This window comes from Nothoprocta perdicaria, unplaced genomic scaffold, assembly GCF_003342845.1.
Source record: "Nothoprocta perdicaria isolate Ctin4 unplaced genomic scaffold, notPer1 scaffold_57, whole genome shotgun sequence".
Lineage (NCBI taxonomy): Eukaryota > Metazoa > Chordata > Aves > Tinamiformes > Tinamidae > Nothoprocta > Nothoprocta perdicaria.
Window position 1 is genome coordinate 1168692 of NW_020455832.1, and position 16396 is coordinate 1185087.

General features: G+C 39.9%; 1 protein-coding gene across 1 annotated transcript in view; it reads left to right on the forward strand.

The window, feature by feature from the left end:
• PARD3 (par-3 family cell polarity regulator) overlaps positions 1 to 16396 on the forward strand; it is a 388174-nt gene that overhangs the window by 142384 nt on the left and 229394 nt on the right. The window contains exon 5 of the mRNA XM_026048772.1: positions 5695 to 5826. Coding sequence (XP_025904557.1) covers positions 5695 to 5826 — 132 coding nt within the window. The remainder of the gene's footprint in view (positions 1 to 5694; positions 5827 to 16396) is intronic.

A 16396-nucleotide genomic window follows, 5' to 3' on the forward strand; every position in this document is an offset into this window, starting at 1 on the left:
TATTGTCATCACAGAGAGGAAATGCAAAATGACTGTGTTCCTGGATAACGTTAGATATATATATTCTGCATCCTAAAATTTTTTTACGAGTAACTGGTGTGATCCATTCTCAAGGTTAGAGCTGAGGGGAAGCACAAAGCTAAGGTAATTCTTTAACACAGGAGTCATCATTGCTTTCCAATAGAAAAACAAGGAGCCTGTTCATTAGGTCCTCAGACAACATGAAGAACTGGTACATGTATATATTATTATATTTGCAGTATATATTATTATATTTACATATTCACATTTGCATCATGCAAAAAAGCATTTGCATCAGTTATACTTTTGTTATATATTTCTTATTATTGGTTAGTAGCAGCTTCCAGAATCCCTGGAAGGCCAAGTGTGGTATATTGCTGTCCAGAAGCTGACATGCTCTGCTCTGTATATTTGAGCATAAGAAGAAATTGGAGAAACTTTTTTCAGCCAATAGATACAATTATAGAAACTTCTTTGCTAAAAATCTGTCAAATAAAATGGTAATTTCAATAGATGAAGGATTGTCTCAATTCTTATGAGCATGAACAATTCTTGTCTAAGGCCATCACAGCTGTGGTGATTCTGTGACCTTCGTTAAGCCCAACTGGGGATGCTTCTAGCATAGCTACAAGCTATCTGACACCCTGCTCAAGGATAGACCTTACTGGGATTCAGTTATTCTAAAACTAAATGTAACACACACTTTAAAAAGTCTAATTTGCATAGATGGGAGAAGACTAGGAATGTGAAATCCACATTTTAGTGTGTAGCAAATGTTAGACTTCATGAACTTGAACATGTCAGTGAGTATCTCAGAGGCTCAGTTCAGCTTTTCTGTTCTCACAGGGCCAACAAGGAGGTTTTTTTTGGTTCTTTTTTTTTTTTTTTCTTATGGAAAACTCTTTAAATTGCTGTTACGAAGTACAGCATATATGAAAACTTGCTTTATTTTGTATGATCAACCACCCGACATGACAATCTATAGTTTCCTGTTTTCTCCTTCTCCTGTGTGATGTGATTAATGGGCAGCTCCAGTTCTCATCCGCATGCAGGCTGTAGCATGCGTGGTCTGTGCGGTCTGTATTTCCCCCATTTCTGCCAGACCCTTCTTATAGTCCTTTTACACTACTGTAAAGAACTACTGTACATACATACAATGTCTGTTTATAAATGCATTCTCACTTCTGGATAAACAATGCGAATTAGATTTTAAAAAATACTGTATTTGGAAGAATATATATATTTTTCTGCATTTTTCTTTCTTTTCCCCCAAATGAAGGTTAGAGGAAGAGCGTCCTGATAATGCCACTATATTTTCTGTATAGTCTAACTAGAAGAATTAACAAGCTGTAAATGTTTTCCAAAACTTAGAGTTTACAAAAAATAAAACAAAGCAAAAAAGGGCCATGAATGGTGTCTCTCAGTAATAATCTGTGAAGGGAGGTAGATAATCTGCTATAGAAATAATTAAAGTGAAAACCTGATTTACATTTTGTGTTCGCCTTCCAGAAAATTATATTGAAGAGGTCTTCAGTCTATTTCAATCTTTTTTATATTGCTATCCAATAAGAGTAGGAGAAAATACTGAGAGCTCTTACTGCTTTACATTGGACATATAGAAGTTTCAAAAGAAAGCAAAAGAAAATCCAGCCTTTTAGCTATTTGGAAAGTGGCCTAACAGCAAATGAACTAATAGACTTGGCACTGTCACCTTACAGCGCGGAAAGTGTTACATTTGGGACAGGGATGCGGGTGAGTCTTTGATATTACAACTGCAGGACAAAATCACTCGTGAGTTTATGCACTGGTAGCTAGTAATTAAAGTGCCTGGACTGTGCGAGTCATCATTTAGGCAGTAAGCTGCAGAGGCTTTGATGAGAGGCTTGTTATATACTGCAAATCACCTAAAATTGAAGATACAGAGAAATCACATTTTCTATTCACCCAGTCCTCCAGCAAACCCCTGCAGGGAAATCACACAGTACTAAATCTTGAGGTGTTATTATACGCATCGTCATTAAAAATACTGGAAAATGCTCTTATTAAGTGTAGCTGTAATACTGTGATTTGACAGATTTAGTGTTTTATTGATCAATTTCCATTACAAATATTATAAACCCGACGTGGCCTGCCGTCCTCAAAGATGCCTGGGGATAAAAAACCTACTTTCTTCTTTAAAAAAAAAAAAAAGATTAGAGCATTTAATTGTAACTGATGATCCGTGTCWGTAGCAATCCCGGGAGGGCTGACAGCTGCAGCTCCGGAAGAAGCGCAAATGCTCAGCGTGACCCTGATGGCTTTGCCATAAAATCTGTCTCTAAAAGGTATTGAAGTTTAAAGCAACACAGAGTTTTTCCAGTCAGATGGAGGCTCGGAGCAGGTGTGCTTGGGCTTTGTTTTGGGTTTCTAAATAGATCATGCTGAATAGAAGAACAGCTTTCTGGGTTGTTCATCTCCATATTTTACCTTTTACAGCAAGCTGCCTAGCAGTTGGTTCAGTAAATGGCCGTGCAGGATTTGCACGTTGCTGCAGCTCTGTGTTTTCCCTCTGTGCAGATGTCTGTGCTATATTCAGATGCCTGTTGCCTGTGAAGGTTTTGCTGTGCAGCTGTACAAGGGAAGGACCTCGTGCAGCGGTGCTTGCCGTGCTGTTCTCTGTGCTTCTGGTCCATCTCAACGCTTGTGTCATCGCTGGCCCCGCTGGAGTGCAGAGATAGAGGCTTGCCAAAAAGCAACAACAAAGCAATGGGTGTCGGACTGGTCTGCGGCAGGTTGTTTTTCTGAAATTTCACTCTTTGGCTAACAGCTCTGTAAGGCCGTGGGTGATTCCAGCACCGCACAAGTATTTTATTACGTTCTGACAATAGCGCTATTTTGAGCGGCCTTGAATAGCAGCATTATAAAACACAGCAAGTCACAAGAACCTTATCTGGGTAACGTTCCAGCTCGTATTTCTGCCGGTAGATCTGCCGCGTGGCTTGCCGTGGAGAAAATGGGCTGGTGGAGCTCTTAGCGGGAAACAGGCCCTCCTCTACCAGGCTGCAATACAGCAGAAATATTTACGTGCATGGAATGAACATTTAAACGTCTAAACATCAAAAATATTTTACTTYGAATAAACTCCTTGGAAAATTCTCAGTATTAGTATAGCTACACTGAATATTTGGACTTTTTGCTTAGATAATTTGACCTATGTCATGTGCTGAAGCACGTAAGACTTCTTACAACAAGAAATTACAATAGAAAGTATAACCAATAATACAGCCTTGCACTATCCAGATTATGGACTCAGCATTTGGATGACTGAAGAACACATCCGTAGATGAACTTTTTTCTTATTTCTTTTCCTTCTCTTTTACTCTTGTTAAAACGCCTTGTTGTATGTGGGACACTGCAGAGATTTTTTTAGCACAGATGAAATTGTCTTTTTTTAAAAGTTTGAATTGAAAATTGTACACATAAATCCACACAAAGGGAATTACCTTTGAAGTACAGAAATACAGAAAACATCTCTTTTTACAAATAAGGAAGAAATTTCTATTCATTCAGGCTAGGCAATAGTCTGTCGGATAAAAAATTTATTGTCAGATGGCAAATAACTCATGAACCAACTGTGTGGGGGGCTTTTTGTGTCCATCAATACATATCCTTCTATCTCTTTGTCTGGACTGATTGTGTTGTTACACCTTTTCTTCGGGTTGAACAATTTTTTTTTTGCCTTATTGCATCACCTCAATCACCAAAGGAGGAGATTGGAGAAGCAACAGGAAAAAATCAATTCCCACAGACTGTTTGCAGTCTCTTATGGCTCTGCAAAGGGCCAGTTGAACAAAGCAGTGACGGACTTGCCTTAGCCCTTCTCTAAACAAGGCACTGAGCGAGTTGCTTCCTAGGTTGCTGTGTGGTTAACTACACTCACAACTAGAAATTATAATTTATTTACAGCAGGATAAACTAATCTATGATGCTGGTTTGTTAGGATAGTTATCTGTGCAGGTATTGAACTATGGAGATAACTTGTGCTAGTTGAATTCAAGCCTTCATTTCTTGAAATGGAAGAATTTTTTTTCCAGTTCTTTTCAGGAAAATAATTTGTCATCAGTTGGGAAGGCTTAAGTTTCGTACTTAGGGAAAGAGGCAGCTGTCATAGTGGAAGTTTTGGAAAACTGCTGTATATCACAGTGGCAGCGACGGTTGAATTTCCTAGCAAAGCAAGAAATAGACGTTTGCAAAAAATAAAATGGTAAAGGGCATGGGAGGGTAGATTTGGTGAAAAAGAGAGAAATGGATACTACTAATTCAGTAAATAGGGAAGGTAGTACTCATGTTTATTGAATGAAGATTTTTAAGTGTGTCAGAAATTTGCTGTGTACTATATAAACTGGGAAAGACAGCTTTTAACTATGGAAGTGCACTGTTTATCCTATTTTGTTTTCCCAGAGATTTTCAAGATTCATGTAGGCAATAGCATTGCAAATTGTGTAGCCTCTGATGCTACTTTATTTGCACATGAATAACTATCAGGAAGATTGATCCTCTCTCTTAACTGTTTGGATTGGTTTGAGGATGGATAAGGAAACTCTGACTGGCAAAAATATTCAGTCCCTGAAGGCTCCTTATAGGATATTTATAATCCACCTTTGAACAGACAAGTAAAACTGCAGTTCCACATATTATTTCTGTTGAGGGGAAGGAGCCTGTTGTAAATTATCAGCAGTTCCGTTGACTTTGGTGGGCTAAGGATAACTCCCATCATTAAAGACCTGCCTGGGTGTTTTTATTGGCATTTAGTGTTTGCGCTCGGTATGGACTAATTAGCTTTAGAATTTGTAGTCTGTGGGAAAGATGTGCAGAAATTTCAAACTATAACTCATCAATTAAAAGACAAAATATTTCTTTTTTATCAATCTCAATGGGATACATGTGTCTCTGTCAGCACAATCTCCATCTGCTGTTGTTGTGCAAATGTGCCCCTATTTGTAGGTTTCCAGCACGCCAAGCAAACAGGGGTAAGGGGAAAAAAATTAACAAAAAATAAATAAAAAAAAAGAAACTTTCTAAGAGATTTGCCAGTGTGAATTCTTTACTTGGTATATACATAAACATATATATATGAACATTTAATGCTGAGGCATTAAATAAAAAAAAAGGGTATGACCAGTCATAATGTTTCCTTGTGATGTGGAATAATAAATTCCAGTTTTGGACTCTCTTTAAAGCAGCACAGCAAAAACAGGTGGGAATCGGCTCATTTCAGCATGCCTTTTCTCATTTCCTCTCTTAGGACAGTACCTGGAGCAATGAGACAGCTCAAACTGTACAATTGATTACATGGAGAGACTTGGGAGAATTACACGTTGGCCTTAGCTGTCACTAAGCTGTACTGCTCTAGAATAAATTTCTCTTGGGAAGAGGGAGCCTAAGGAGCCCCATGTTCTGAAAGCCCCTCTGATGGGTGCATGGCAGGTCCATCCCTTGGAGGTTTTAYGCTGGAGCAAAGAGGAGGGGAAGCAGGAGCGGGAGCGGGGCCTGGACGCCGCGAGCCCGCGGGCACCCCGGCTGCTCTCGCCTCTGTGGGTGTTCCTCTCGGGTTCTCTTAATAACCAGCTGCACTGGCAACGCGCAAGGACTGGTTGTTTTTTATAAGCCACTTTTTTGTTTCTTTTAAACTAGAAAGATGAGAACTACAGAAGCCTACCACGAGATACTAGTAGCTGGTCTAACCAGTTTCAGAGAGACAATGCTCGCTCATCGTTAAGTGCCAGTCATCCCATGGTGGACAAGTGGCTGGAGAGGCAAGAACAGGTAATATATATGCATATATATATATTACTTTATCAGTCTAATCTTTATGCTAGCCCAGAATATTGCAAAGAAATATATTCTTGTGTGATAGTGGTTCTTCAAGCGTGATATAAACACCACAGTTATACAGATTAAATTTGTAATGGGATCATTGCGCTTCCAAAAGCTGCATTAGACTGAAAATGGGCAGCTGCAAATGGTTCCGCTTTTGAATCACATGTGCATTTCTATCATATGTGAAGTGCTGCTGTTTTTTGCAACTGATATCAACAGGGTTGTTTTATGTAGAGAGTGTTATCCTGATAAACAATTTACTGTTGAAAAGCTGGTAATATAGCAATAGAGTAGCCATGTGTAGACTGATTTTGGTGTTGCACTTTCAAATGCTTTTTACTCTTTATATATTAATTATGTACTTGAAGAGATTGCTATCATGCTTATTWCTTCTATATTACTTTTAATCGTGGAATTTTTTGAGACATTAAATAATTCTAGCTTATGTTTTCTGTCTTCATTARTATTCTGGGAGTCATGAGGAGTTAAAGGTCTAAAATTAAGATTATTTAGCAATCATTTCATTTATTCATTTGCCTCACATTTTTCAAGAAGTTTCTTTAAATGTGTAAGGAAAATGCATCTTTACTATGAAGACTACAAATAGATAGAATAGCGCCTATGCAGGATTACAGCCCTGCTTTTCTTCTTCATACAACGTGACATGAAAATGTTGACATATTGCATTGAACATAAATATGTAAATTTTGTATTTTACAGCAGTAATGTATAAAAACTTAATTTGCTTTATAAAGAGAAGATTTGAAGTGAGATTTARCATTTGACACAACACGAGCTTTTCACACTCTGCCTGGTGGCTGCAGGGGATGTTTTTTACAATCCAGAACTGGGCAGATATTTTATAACTACTCTCTGTCATGCACAAAAGTTACATTAGTATTCGAAGTCCATAATCACCAATTCCAAAATATTCAATCAYTATATTCCAAATATGTTTTATGCAGCCGTCTTAATTAGACAGGAACGTAAAAAATATCCCATTCTATAAAAAAATCAAAACCAAATGTGAGCTATTAACTATTTTATTTTATAATTGGCTGCAGATTTATTTCAGTTCGTGTTCTTGATAGCTGTGTATGTTCCTCTGCACATTTAATGTTAGCAACTGCGGCGGTAATTCCATTGCTGCTTTCCATGGGAGGGGGGTAGAATTAGTATAGATGCATTTAGCTGCTCTCTCTGTATCCATATGCATTCAAATGTAAAGTTGGTCCCCAGACTAGAAGCCATCTCCTGTAATAGTTTTATTTGTTTGATTTTTTTGAGGCATATTTTCATACATCATTAGATTTTCACTGMGGTAATTAATGAAACTGCTGTTTCAGCAAAAGAAGTTGGAAAAGGAATGTTAATTGTGATCTTAGGAAATGTTGGCTATGTGAATATTTTAATATATGAATATCCATTTTCAAGGAAGTATTAAGTTTTGTGGTGATTTTGGTCTCTAAACAACCTAACTAGCTGTGTTTATTTATCAGTTAGGTAAATAATTRGGCACTAGTGGTAGTCTCAGAGTGTATTTGTTGCTTTAGTTACGAGATTGGCATCTGAGCTTGCAAATTTCTGTGCTGGGCCAGGCAAGTTTGGGGGGATTTTGTTCTGCTCTGTTTTTCATTGTRTTTGAGAGACGGCGTGTGCATTCATTGATTCATTTAATTTGTTAATGAGTCTGCATGTGCTTGGAAGACCAGATCCTTTTGAGGTTTCCTATCAGCAGGACAATTAATTAGCGTGCGGCCTGTTCGCAGGGTGTGAGGAGCAGCGGGGAGGCCGCGTGAGGCGGGGAGGGCGCGCGGGGCGGCCGAGGGCAGGGCTGGCCGGGCCTGCGGAGCCAGGCTGGGAGCCGTGGCAGGCAGCCATATTGGGGCTTCATCTGGGGGCTTTTCCCTCTGACATCGTTTTCAGCGTTACCTGGGGGCCTTTTGTTCCTCGCTGGATAAGCCTCTCTCTTCTGTTGTTGCCTTTTGTTTTTCCTTTTTAGTTCAGCAGAGTTTCCCAGAGTCACAGCACGGCTGAGGTTGGAAGGGACCTCTAGGGATCACCTAGTCCAAGCCCCTGCTCAAGCAGGACTCTGCAACGCTTGATAAAAAGCAAGCTAGAAATCTCAGAACATCATGTTTTGTTCTTATATAATGACAAAGGGCAAGGCAACAGGGTCTATGCTTATATAGTTATAGTATTTCTTACCTCTATTGTTATGATACTATATATGATACGTGGTGGTTTTCCATATCTTCTGTATAACTGGCTCTTTACTGAAGCGCTGTGCTGAAAACCATAGAAATACCCTCAGTAGAAATGAGTAACCTGAACAGACTTGCAAAAATGGGGGCTAATGAGATTGCAGAGTAGGGTAGAAATCCTGCATAGTCAAGTCGTGTAGCAACTTCCAGACATATTCCTGCATACCCAGCAGGACCGTGCTGAGGAGCTGGAATGCGCTGTGCCCCCTGCCAGTATGTGCATTAAGAGCAGCAGACAGTAGGTCTGGCATGAGATGTGAGGCACTGGCCATGCCAGGAAACCACCAGGGCAGAATTGATGAYTGACATCGGGGATAATAGTCCTGGTCTAATCAGGCCTTATGGTTCTGTGGAAAGGACGGTAGTTTTGCTATGGAAAACCCTGGATGTCCTGCAGGCYCCGAGGCATGCCGTTGGATGGAGGCTTTCTGGAGATGTTCCTTTCCAAGCTTGCTGTGCAAATTACATCCTTTGGACTATATTTCTTTCCACAATGATCTTTGTCAGTGCTCAGCACGGCGGAGCGCTCGCGGGGGCTGTGCTCTGAGGCCTGCAGGTGCCACGTGCCAAAGCAGCACGGCTGCTTTCGTGTGGCCCCCGTCTCCTTTCCCGTGGGCAGAGCCATCACGCAGGCTGCAGTCACGGCAGCACCACAGCTGGTTCCGCCACGGAAACATCCCCTATTTCTGGGAAGTCATTACAGGCTGCTAGAGCAGGGGCTAATAAGGGCACAGAGTTAGAGAGATCCTAGCAGTTGTTAAAGGAATTGCTATCCTCTCCACTTGTCAAGGGTTTAAGGCCTTAAAAGGGAGAAAGGCAGGAAGCCTGTGCAAATTTCTGGGAGTAATTGGTTTCACTCCTGTCTGTTGTGCTGTGCTCTGTTAAATTGGAGGGCTTGGCTAAATTAGAGTGATGCATCAAAGGAATGGAAAAGATTAATTCTGCCTTCTGAGTCCTTAAAGATATTACGGTTCTTTATGCTGGTTGCGCATTTCTACCTATGGCTTGCTCGCAGTTTAGTTCCTTTGGTTATTCACAGGGCCGTGATCAGGGTGTCAGAAAGTTTGGGTATTTTTTAAAGCCCGCAAAGTAAGTTATGCGAAGTGTTTCTAGCAAAGATCCGTATTTTGCCATTATAAAACAAAATTGCAAATAGGGTTTTAGGATGCCTTTAGAAACGTAGAAGACTTTTATCCTTGCTGTTTTACTCAATTATTTCAGTAGTTCTCTCTTGGAGATCAGCTATTCCTAGGAGCAAAATTTGCAATCTTTAATTTTGTTCTGAAATCCTTTAAAAAGGATTTTTTTTTGTCAGCCTCCCTGTGCTGCAGTGCTTTCTGTTCCTCCCCAGCACCCCAGCTTTGAGGAATTACTTGAAAAATCTTGCATTTCTCCCCAAATTTATTCAGAGACACGGCAAGAACACTTTTATTTGGGAAATCTTTTCCCTCACTTCACCTCAAGAGTTGCCCGGGGTCTGATCAAATCTGAGATCACACTGCTTGAGAGCAGGGTGACATGAAAAGGCGGTGAATGAAAGAGTTAAACTTTTCACCAATTTGTTAACTTTCAGCACACAGAAGGCTTCTCTGGGGTGGTCATTTTGGTTTCATTAGTCAAATATTGAAACTGRCAGCAATCAGAAAACCTGGAGTTGAAACAGAATATCCTTGGCTCTGCTGGAGGGGCCTCTTTCCGCAGCCGGAGTAGGAGCACCCTGCTGATCCATGCGCTGGGAAAGGGGCGAGAGCAGCGGGAAGGGGGGATTCTGCCTTGCCCCTGCTCAGGGTAGGAGCAGCTGATAAGATCGGCAGCAATAAAGATATAGGGTCCATTGAAACTACATGTAAATATATGTATATGCATATAAATAAATTCTGCATTTGTCACAAATAAAAGCAAGATCATTTATTTTTCAGAAGGCTGAGCAGCTTGTGCGCTACGGCACCGATCACCCTTTTGATCGGTTTAATAAATAAGAAAAGTTTAATTTTAGGAGATGAACAAAATGTCATGGTTATTACTGAAGAATGTGTCTGACTCCTAACATCCCATGAGCTTTTCTAGCATCTAGCAAAAGTCAGCAATGAAAACAGCTCAACTGTATGTCGAAATGGGAAGAGAAGTTGGTTGCTACTGCTGTCTTTGTGAGCAGAAATTCACTGTGCAGAATATTGTTTTTACCATATTGCCTCCTTCCTTCTTCCTGTTAGTTATTGTTTGTGATATCTGTCCAGGGTGAAATAAAATCCTAATCTTGTGTGGATTTTTTCTATTTCTTTTTTTCAGTCATGAGGTCAGATGTGCCAATAGCACTACGGACTTATTTCTCCAAGCATATGGTACTTTCCTTCAGCTTTTATTTTCCATACACTATGGCCTACTTTTAATATGATTTAATATACCATTTTAAAACATTCTGATGCACTGAATTTGTGCATTTCAGAGTCAGGGTGGGTTAGTGGGGGGCCTGGACAGAGCTTTAAAATCTGTGAGGTAAATTTGGTGAATTTAAATCACTGATTTCCCATGGTTTCTCGTATTCACTTCAGCCATGTGGTCAAATTTTTCCTTTAGCAAAAAAAGCTTGCATCAATTTTATGCCTTAATGTTAAAGTATAGCGGGTAGAAATATAGCTCATGTATTTGAGCTCCTTTTTTTATTTTCTGAATGGATATAAAGCAGAGCATTGACAGTAGGCATACTGGATACGTTGTAGCACTAAAGCATATGTATGTAAATCAAGCTATACCTATCCTAGATTTTCCTTTGACCAAAARGTGTGTTTTTGCTGTTTCTTTTTAGATTTTATTACCACCTTGATGATAAACTGTAAAGGTCTGCAATTTCCATGTTTTATAAACTGCAAAGGGGGAAGGTCTTGAGCTAGAGGCTGGTCTATCTCAAACTTCTCACTTGTTCCTTTCCTTTTTTTCTTTTTTATTTAATGACTATTTTCATCTTTGGGGTGTTTTTGTGCATATTATACAGCCCAAACCTTTAATTGGGAAGTAATTTCCTATAGCCTTTGACCTCCCGTAAAAAAGATGGTGGTATCACTAACGTGTACAAGATCACGATGGAAAAATTGCTCTATTGCCTGCCATCGGTGTCCTCCCTTGGCTGACTTCACTGTTATCATCATTAGTATGTTTATTATTATTGTTATATCAGGAACACCCTGCAGTGGGTGGCTGCAGAGCCCTCTGCGTAGGYGATGCCCGAGGGAGCCTGGGCTCGTGGGCTGCAAAGCTGGTTGGTACCATGGCCAGGGATTCTGCGTTTCTAGCAACATGTGGGTCTCAGAAATACAGCCTGGCCCAGAGTTAAGCTTGACTTTGAGCTCAAACTGCTTCAGATCCTGATTTCTTATTCTAATCTTCTTTTCCGTATTTAATTTCCAGTTTGCTTTTCAGCTTCTAACTTGATGTAATTGTGATTTCTCTATGAAACTATATTTACTGCCTGGAAAATAGTTGTTACATGCTTGTGTATTCTTCTGTATATAACTTAAATATCAATATGCTGGTATGCATATTTAAAAAAATGTGTATAGCGACAGAAGGGAAATAAATGCTTATTGTTATGGTGAATGCATCAGTATGTGCGGTTACAAAATCAAATTTCAAACTGTTGTTTGTGATAGTTTTAAGAAAAAAAACAACATGAAATGTAGAAGTGCATCTTTATGCAAAACTGACATTTGTGAACATGACATTAATTGTATATTTTGGAAAGAGATATTTTTTATTGTTTGTCTTCCAGTCATGAATGGCTCCTAGCTTTTTTCAATGCTGAGGGCTTCAGTTTACATTATATAGGAGGTTGGAATAAACAGCTTTATTGCTTGGGGACAGCAGGAGTAGTGCAGTTTTTATAAACAATGTTTCCTGCTGGCATCTATCTTGTTCTCCTTTGAAAATAATCTGTCATTTCATGCTGTGTACTAAATAGGTGAGACAGTTCGGGGGCTACAGCCTACGTTCAGATGAGTGCTGTTGTGTAGACAGGAATTCAGTGGCACAATATAGCTCTATGCTGAGAGGTCATTATATTCCACAACTTTTACATATATATATATGTAAAGTTATGGACTCTTTATTGCAGAAGAGGAGCTGCCTGGGGGTCAGCGGTGATCGCGGGTGAGCAGAGCGCTGGGCTGAAGGCTACAACAAACCCTTCTGCTCAGCCAGAGAGCGGAGCCGGCCCCGGTGGCCTGGACAGACCAGCCCGTAGTGCCTAAAATAAATTAAAAATCCTGTGCATTTGGACCAAGCTACATAAGCCTGTTGCTGGGGTAGTTAATGGTAGTGAAGTTATGGCACAGGGGATATAAGGAACACTCTCTTAAACTGCATATGGAGGTGCTACAAGAACTTTCTGTGTTATTGGCATTATTTTTTTCTGCTATTTTCTGAATACCTTTCCAAGTGTCTCACTGTGAGGCATTATCTGTGGCTCTGCTTACCTGCTGTCTCACCGTGGACAGCAGAAGGGGATTTGAAAAATCCCTTTCTGGGCCTGACAGGATGTTTCACCTAAATGATGTTTCAGGTCTTCCTCTTCTTCTAAACACTCCTTTCTTTTTCTCCCTTCACTCTGTGGAGWGGTTTATCCTACATCTCTTTTCCAGTCCCGACATCCCCAGCGCTGTATCCCAGCTGAATGCCATGCCCTGCTTTCCGCTGTTCCTCCCTTTTATTTAATGTTTTCTGCTCATGTGTTTTGGGGCTTGGGGGATTGGTTCTCCTTGCATGGTTTGTGGTGGGATTGAACTCCKTATTTTTGCCGTCCATTCCCTGCTGCTGCTGGTGCCTTCAGGAATCCCGTGGGGAGCCAAGTGGCAGGACGGCCGACGTGGGGAGGGAATGAGCAGCGCCGGACAGACCCTTCATTACCGAGTRCTGCAGTCACGCTCGAGCTAAATACATTAGTAAAATTAAAATTTGTCTTCATTCCCTTGGTGGGCAATACAGTTAATGAATATAGATCTAACCAAATTACAGTAATTTATTTCATTAGTTTGCAACACTGCGAAACTTTTCCGGGCAGTATCACCCTTTAGACAAACCTGAAATAGATGCGGATCCTTTATCCACTTCAAAGACCACAAAGGTTAAAAGTTTTAAGTGTATTAAACCAATTCTGTTAATTGTGTCTATAGAGGATTCTTCCCYGCCCTTGGTAAAGCATTCTTCATTTAAATTCCCCATTATGCTCATTCTGCTTTCTATACAAAATATAAATACGTGATTATTTGCTTCATTGCTGCTTAAAAAGAAATTATGAAGTCTGAATGGGAAGGTTAGCTTTAACTGGTTTGTAGAAGATTAGCAGAATGATATGTAGAATATTAGCAAAAAGTGATTTTGAAACTCACTTTCTTTAGCTGAGTGACCAAGAAGGAAGCTGGCGCTTTGAGGAGAGGCCCAGACTGGTCCTCTTTCATAGCGGAAGATGCAGTGAATCAGGTCACAGTGAATCAGGTCTCTCATAGATAACTAAGCACAGCAAAGGTGCTTATTTTTTGCAGTCTGTGTGTGGACAGGTTATTTTAATGACACGACTGCACTTTGCTATAAAGAGAAATTGTACTATCTAACTTAGAGCTAATAATTGAATTACATGGAAGTAATTTGTCTGGGTTTTTGTTTTATTTTGGGTTTCACATTTAATCTTGATTTTATTGCTTAAGCATGAGCATTTCATTATTGAATGTAGTTCTCTGGCTGTATTATGTGGTTAGTATAATTTATAGGATACTTTGAGGATTGCCATGAATCCCCATGAAGTGACACAGCAAGATTTAGTGAGTGCAGCAATGGAGTGAATGGAATTACGTCATATGACCTAGCTGATGTGATATACCATAAGATTTTAATTTATCTCATTGGCATTACTATAAGAAAAGACAAAGGCCTGGCCTTGCCAATTCATTGATTGACTCATTAGAAGAGCAGTCCAGGCTAAACTTGCCTTTAGGCTACCAGGTGTTGCTTGTGAAATGGTTCAACTGAAATAGTTTCCAGGGCTGAGGAGGTGAGAGGAGAGCAAAGGAAGGAAGGAGGTTGCTTAAAAAGTCGGGATAAGTATATATGTTTTTCTCCTTTCTCCTATCTCTATGTATATATGTTTTTCTCCTTTTATATGGATTGCATATGAAATGGAAGAAACAGCAACCTGTTCCTTGTTTTGTTCTGTTTAATCTTATATAATAAATGATTATTGGTGTTTTCTAAGACCCAGCACCTGTGGCCTGCTTCATGGCACCGATAAGGGTATTTGCTGAATCCCTGTTCCAAAAGAGGAACTTGGCAACTGATGCGGGAACTCTCGCTGAGAAAAGTTCATAGGTACAAGGAATTAAAACAAACACAGCCCATCTACTGTTTCCGTGAGGAAGCAATAGGTCGGAGATGTTATGTGAAGCAAGGGGTACCACGAACATTAATGTAAAGATTTCCTGTAATATGGTTCTCTAAAGACTTTTGTTTCTGAAATAGATATCCCTTTTAATTTTTGATTTCTTATATATTTTAAAAATAAAAAGTGTTTGGACATCATGAAGTGAATGGTGAACTGACATCATTCACTTCCATGCCAGCTGCATGTGATTGTTTCAGACTTCATTTGCTGGAGGTTCTGCCTTTTCCATCTCAGGAATCACTGCTTAGAATATGAGCAAAATGTTTGCTATTCTCCTTATTTAATATGCTTCCCCTTTAAGATAGTGTGTGTTTTCACAGCTTAAAAATATTTTGTCCTGTTTAATCTATTTTTTAAAATGAAGTGCCAGAGGCAGTGGTCATGATCTTAGCTTTGCTCTTAGTTTAAGCCGTACACATAACCTGGACTGGTTGGGACCTCGGTTTATCCTACATTTATTCCTCCTTCCRTCCTGCATTTATTGCTCCTCCTGTGTTTCTCTCCGCACTTATACCTCCTGCCTGGGCAATCATGGAGCTCTTGGGGTTGGACCCTTTTTCCTTCCTTCTGCCCAGTGCTTCTCTCCTGAAACTAGGCAGTGTTACTGTTAAGGGTGGCCTACATGCATATGCAACAATTTCCAAGAAGAAATACTTGTCTTTAGGTTGTATGTTGCTTATGTTTTACATTTATGTTAGTTACATTATTGTGGAATAAGCACCTGTGGACTGAGGTATCCAAATGACAAAAAACCCAGACCCTTCAATATTACTGTGGCATACTAGGCAGTCAGCCAGTGTTGAATCACTTTGTATTAAAGCTTAATTTCCCCCTCCTTCAGAACACGCTCATTTGTCTTCAAAAACCTTTACTTTCCTAGCGCGTAAGAAGTTATGATTGCTCATAATTTCAACCCATTTATCCAAAGCTCAGACTAAATTAAATGCCCCAAAAGAAAGCAGTCATATCTGTGAGCATCTCTATTTAAAATTATAGAAACATACATTAAGTATTCCATCATACCATTTTTATTTATCTTGATATCCAGGCAATAATTATAACAACAAAGCACAGATTTTATAAAGTAAACCCATCACTATTTCTTCCCTACAGTTACTCTTCATCACTATAAATAGCTCTCTCTTTGTAAAGGCTCTTTTCAGCTCATTCTCTCATCAAAGCTGATGGAGGTTGCTCATGATTTGAAGGTCAGGAGAACTGGTCCCTGCAAGAGAAGCCTTTTGGTAAAATATTTAAGTAGGATACCAGATATTCTGGCATTATAGGTAGGTGAAATGAGTGGGGTTCAAGGACTCTRACATTTTTCTGGATATGCAAAGGCTAGTCTCAGTGTAGAGCTAAAGATCTGGTAGGAGGTACCAGAGTGTCAGAGTTTAGAGTTTAGATCAGAGATAAAAGAGTATTTCTGAATCTGTGAACTCAGTTCCCTGGTAGTTATTTTTATTTTATTTTACTGATTTTACTTGTGCATTTTCTTGGTGCCGGTACTGAGCTTGTGTGAACCCAGTGCAGTGCAAAACTGGGGCTGCAGCTTAGGGAGGTCTGAGCAGTTCCTGCGAGAGCCCAGAGGTGCCTCCGTGGGGTTTCAGCAGGGCAAAGAGCAGGTGCCCCGTTCTGCCCGTTTGTGCTAGYGAGAAGTTGCTGGGTTTGCTCTACTAAAACGTGGTACCTTTCTAGGTCATCTGAATTTGGAACCTGTGCAAAAGACAAAGTTTAGCCAATTCCTTGACAGCATCTTTCTGTTTGCCAGTTAAATTACAGGAAACTTTTAATTTCACTTTATAATTCATAGTTCTGAATTCTC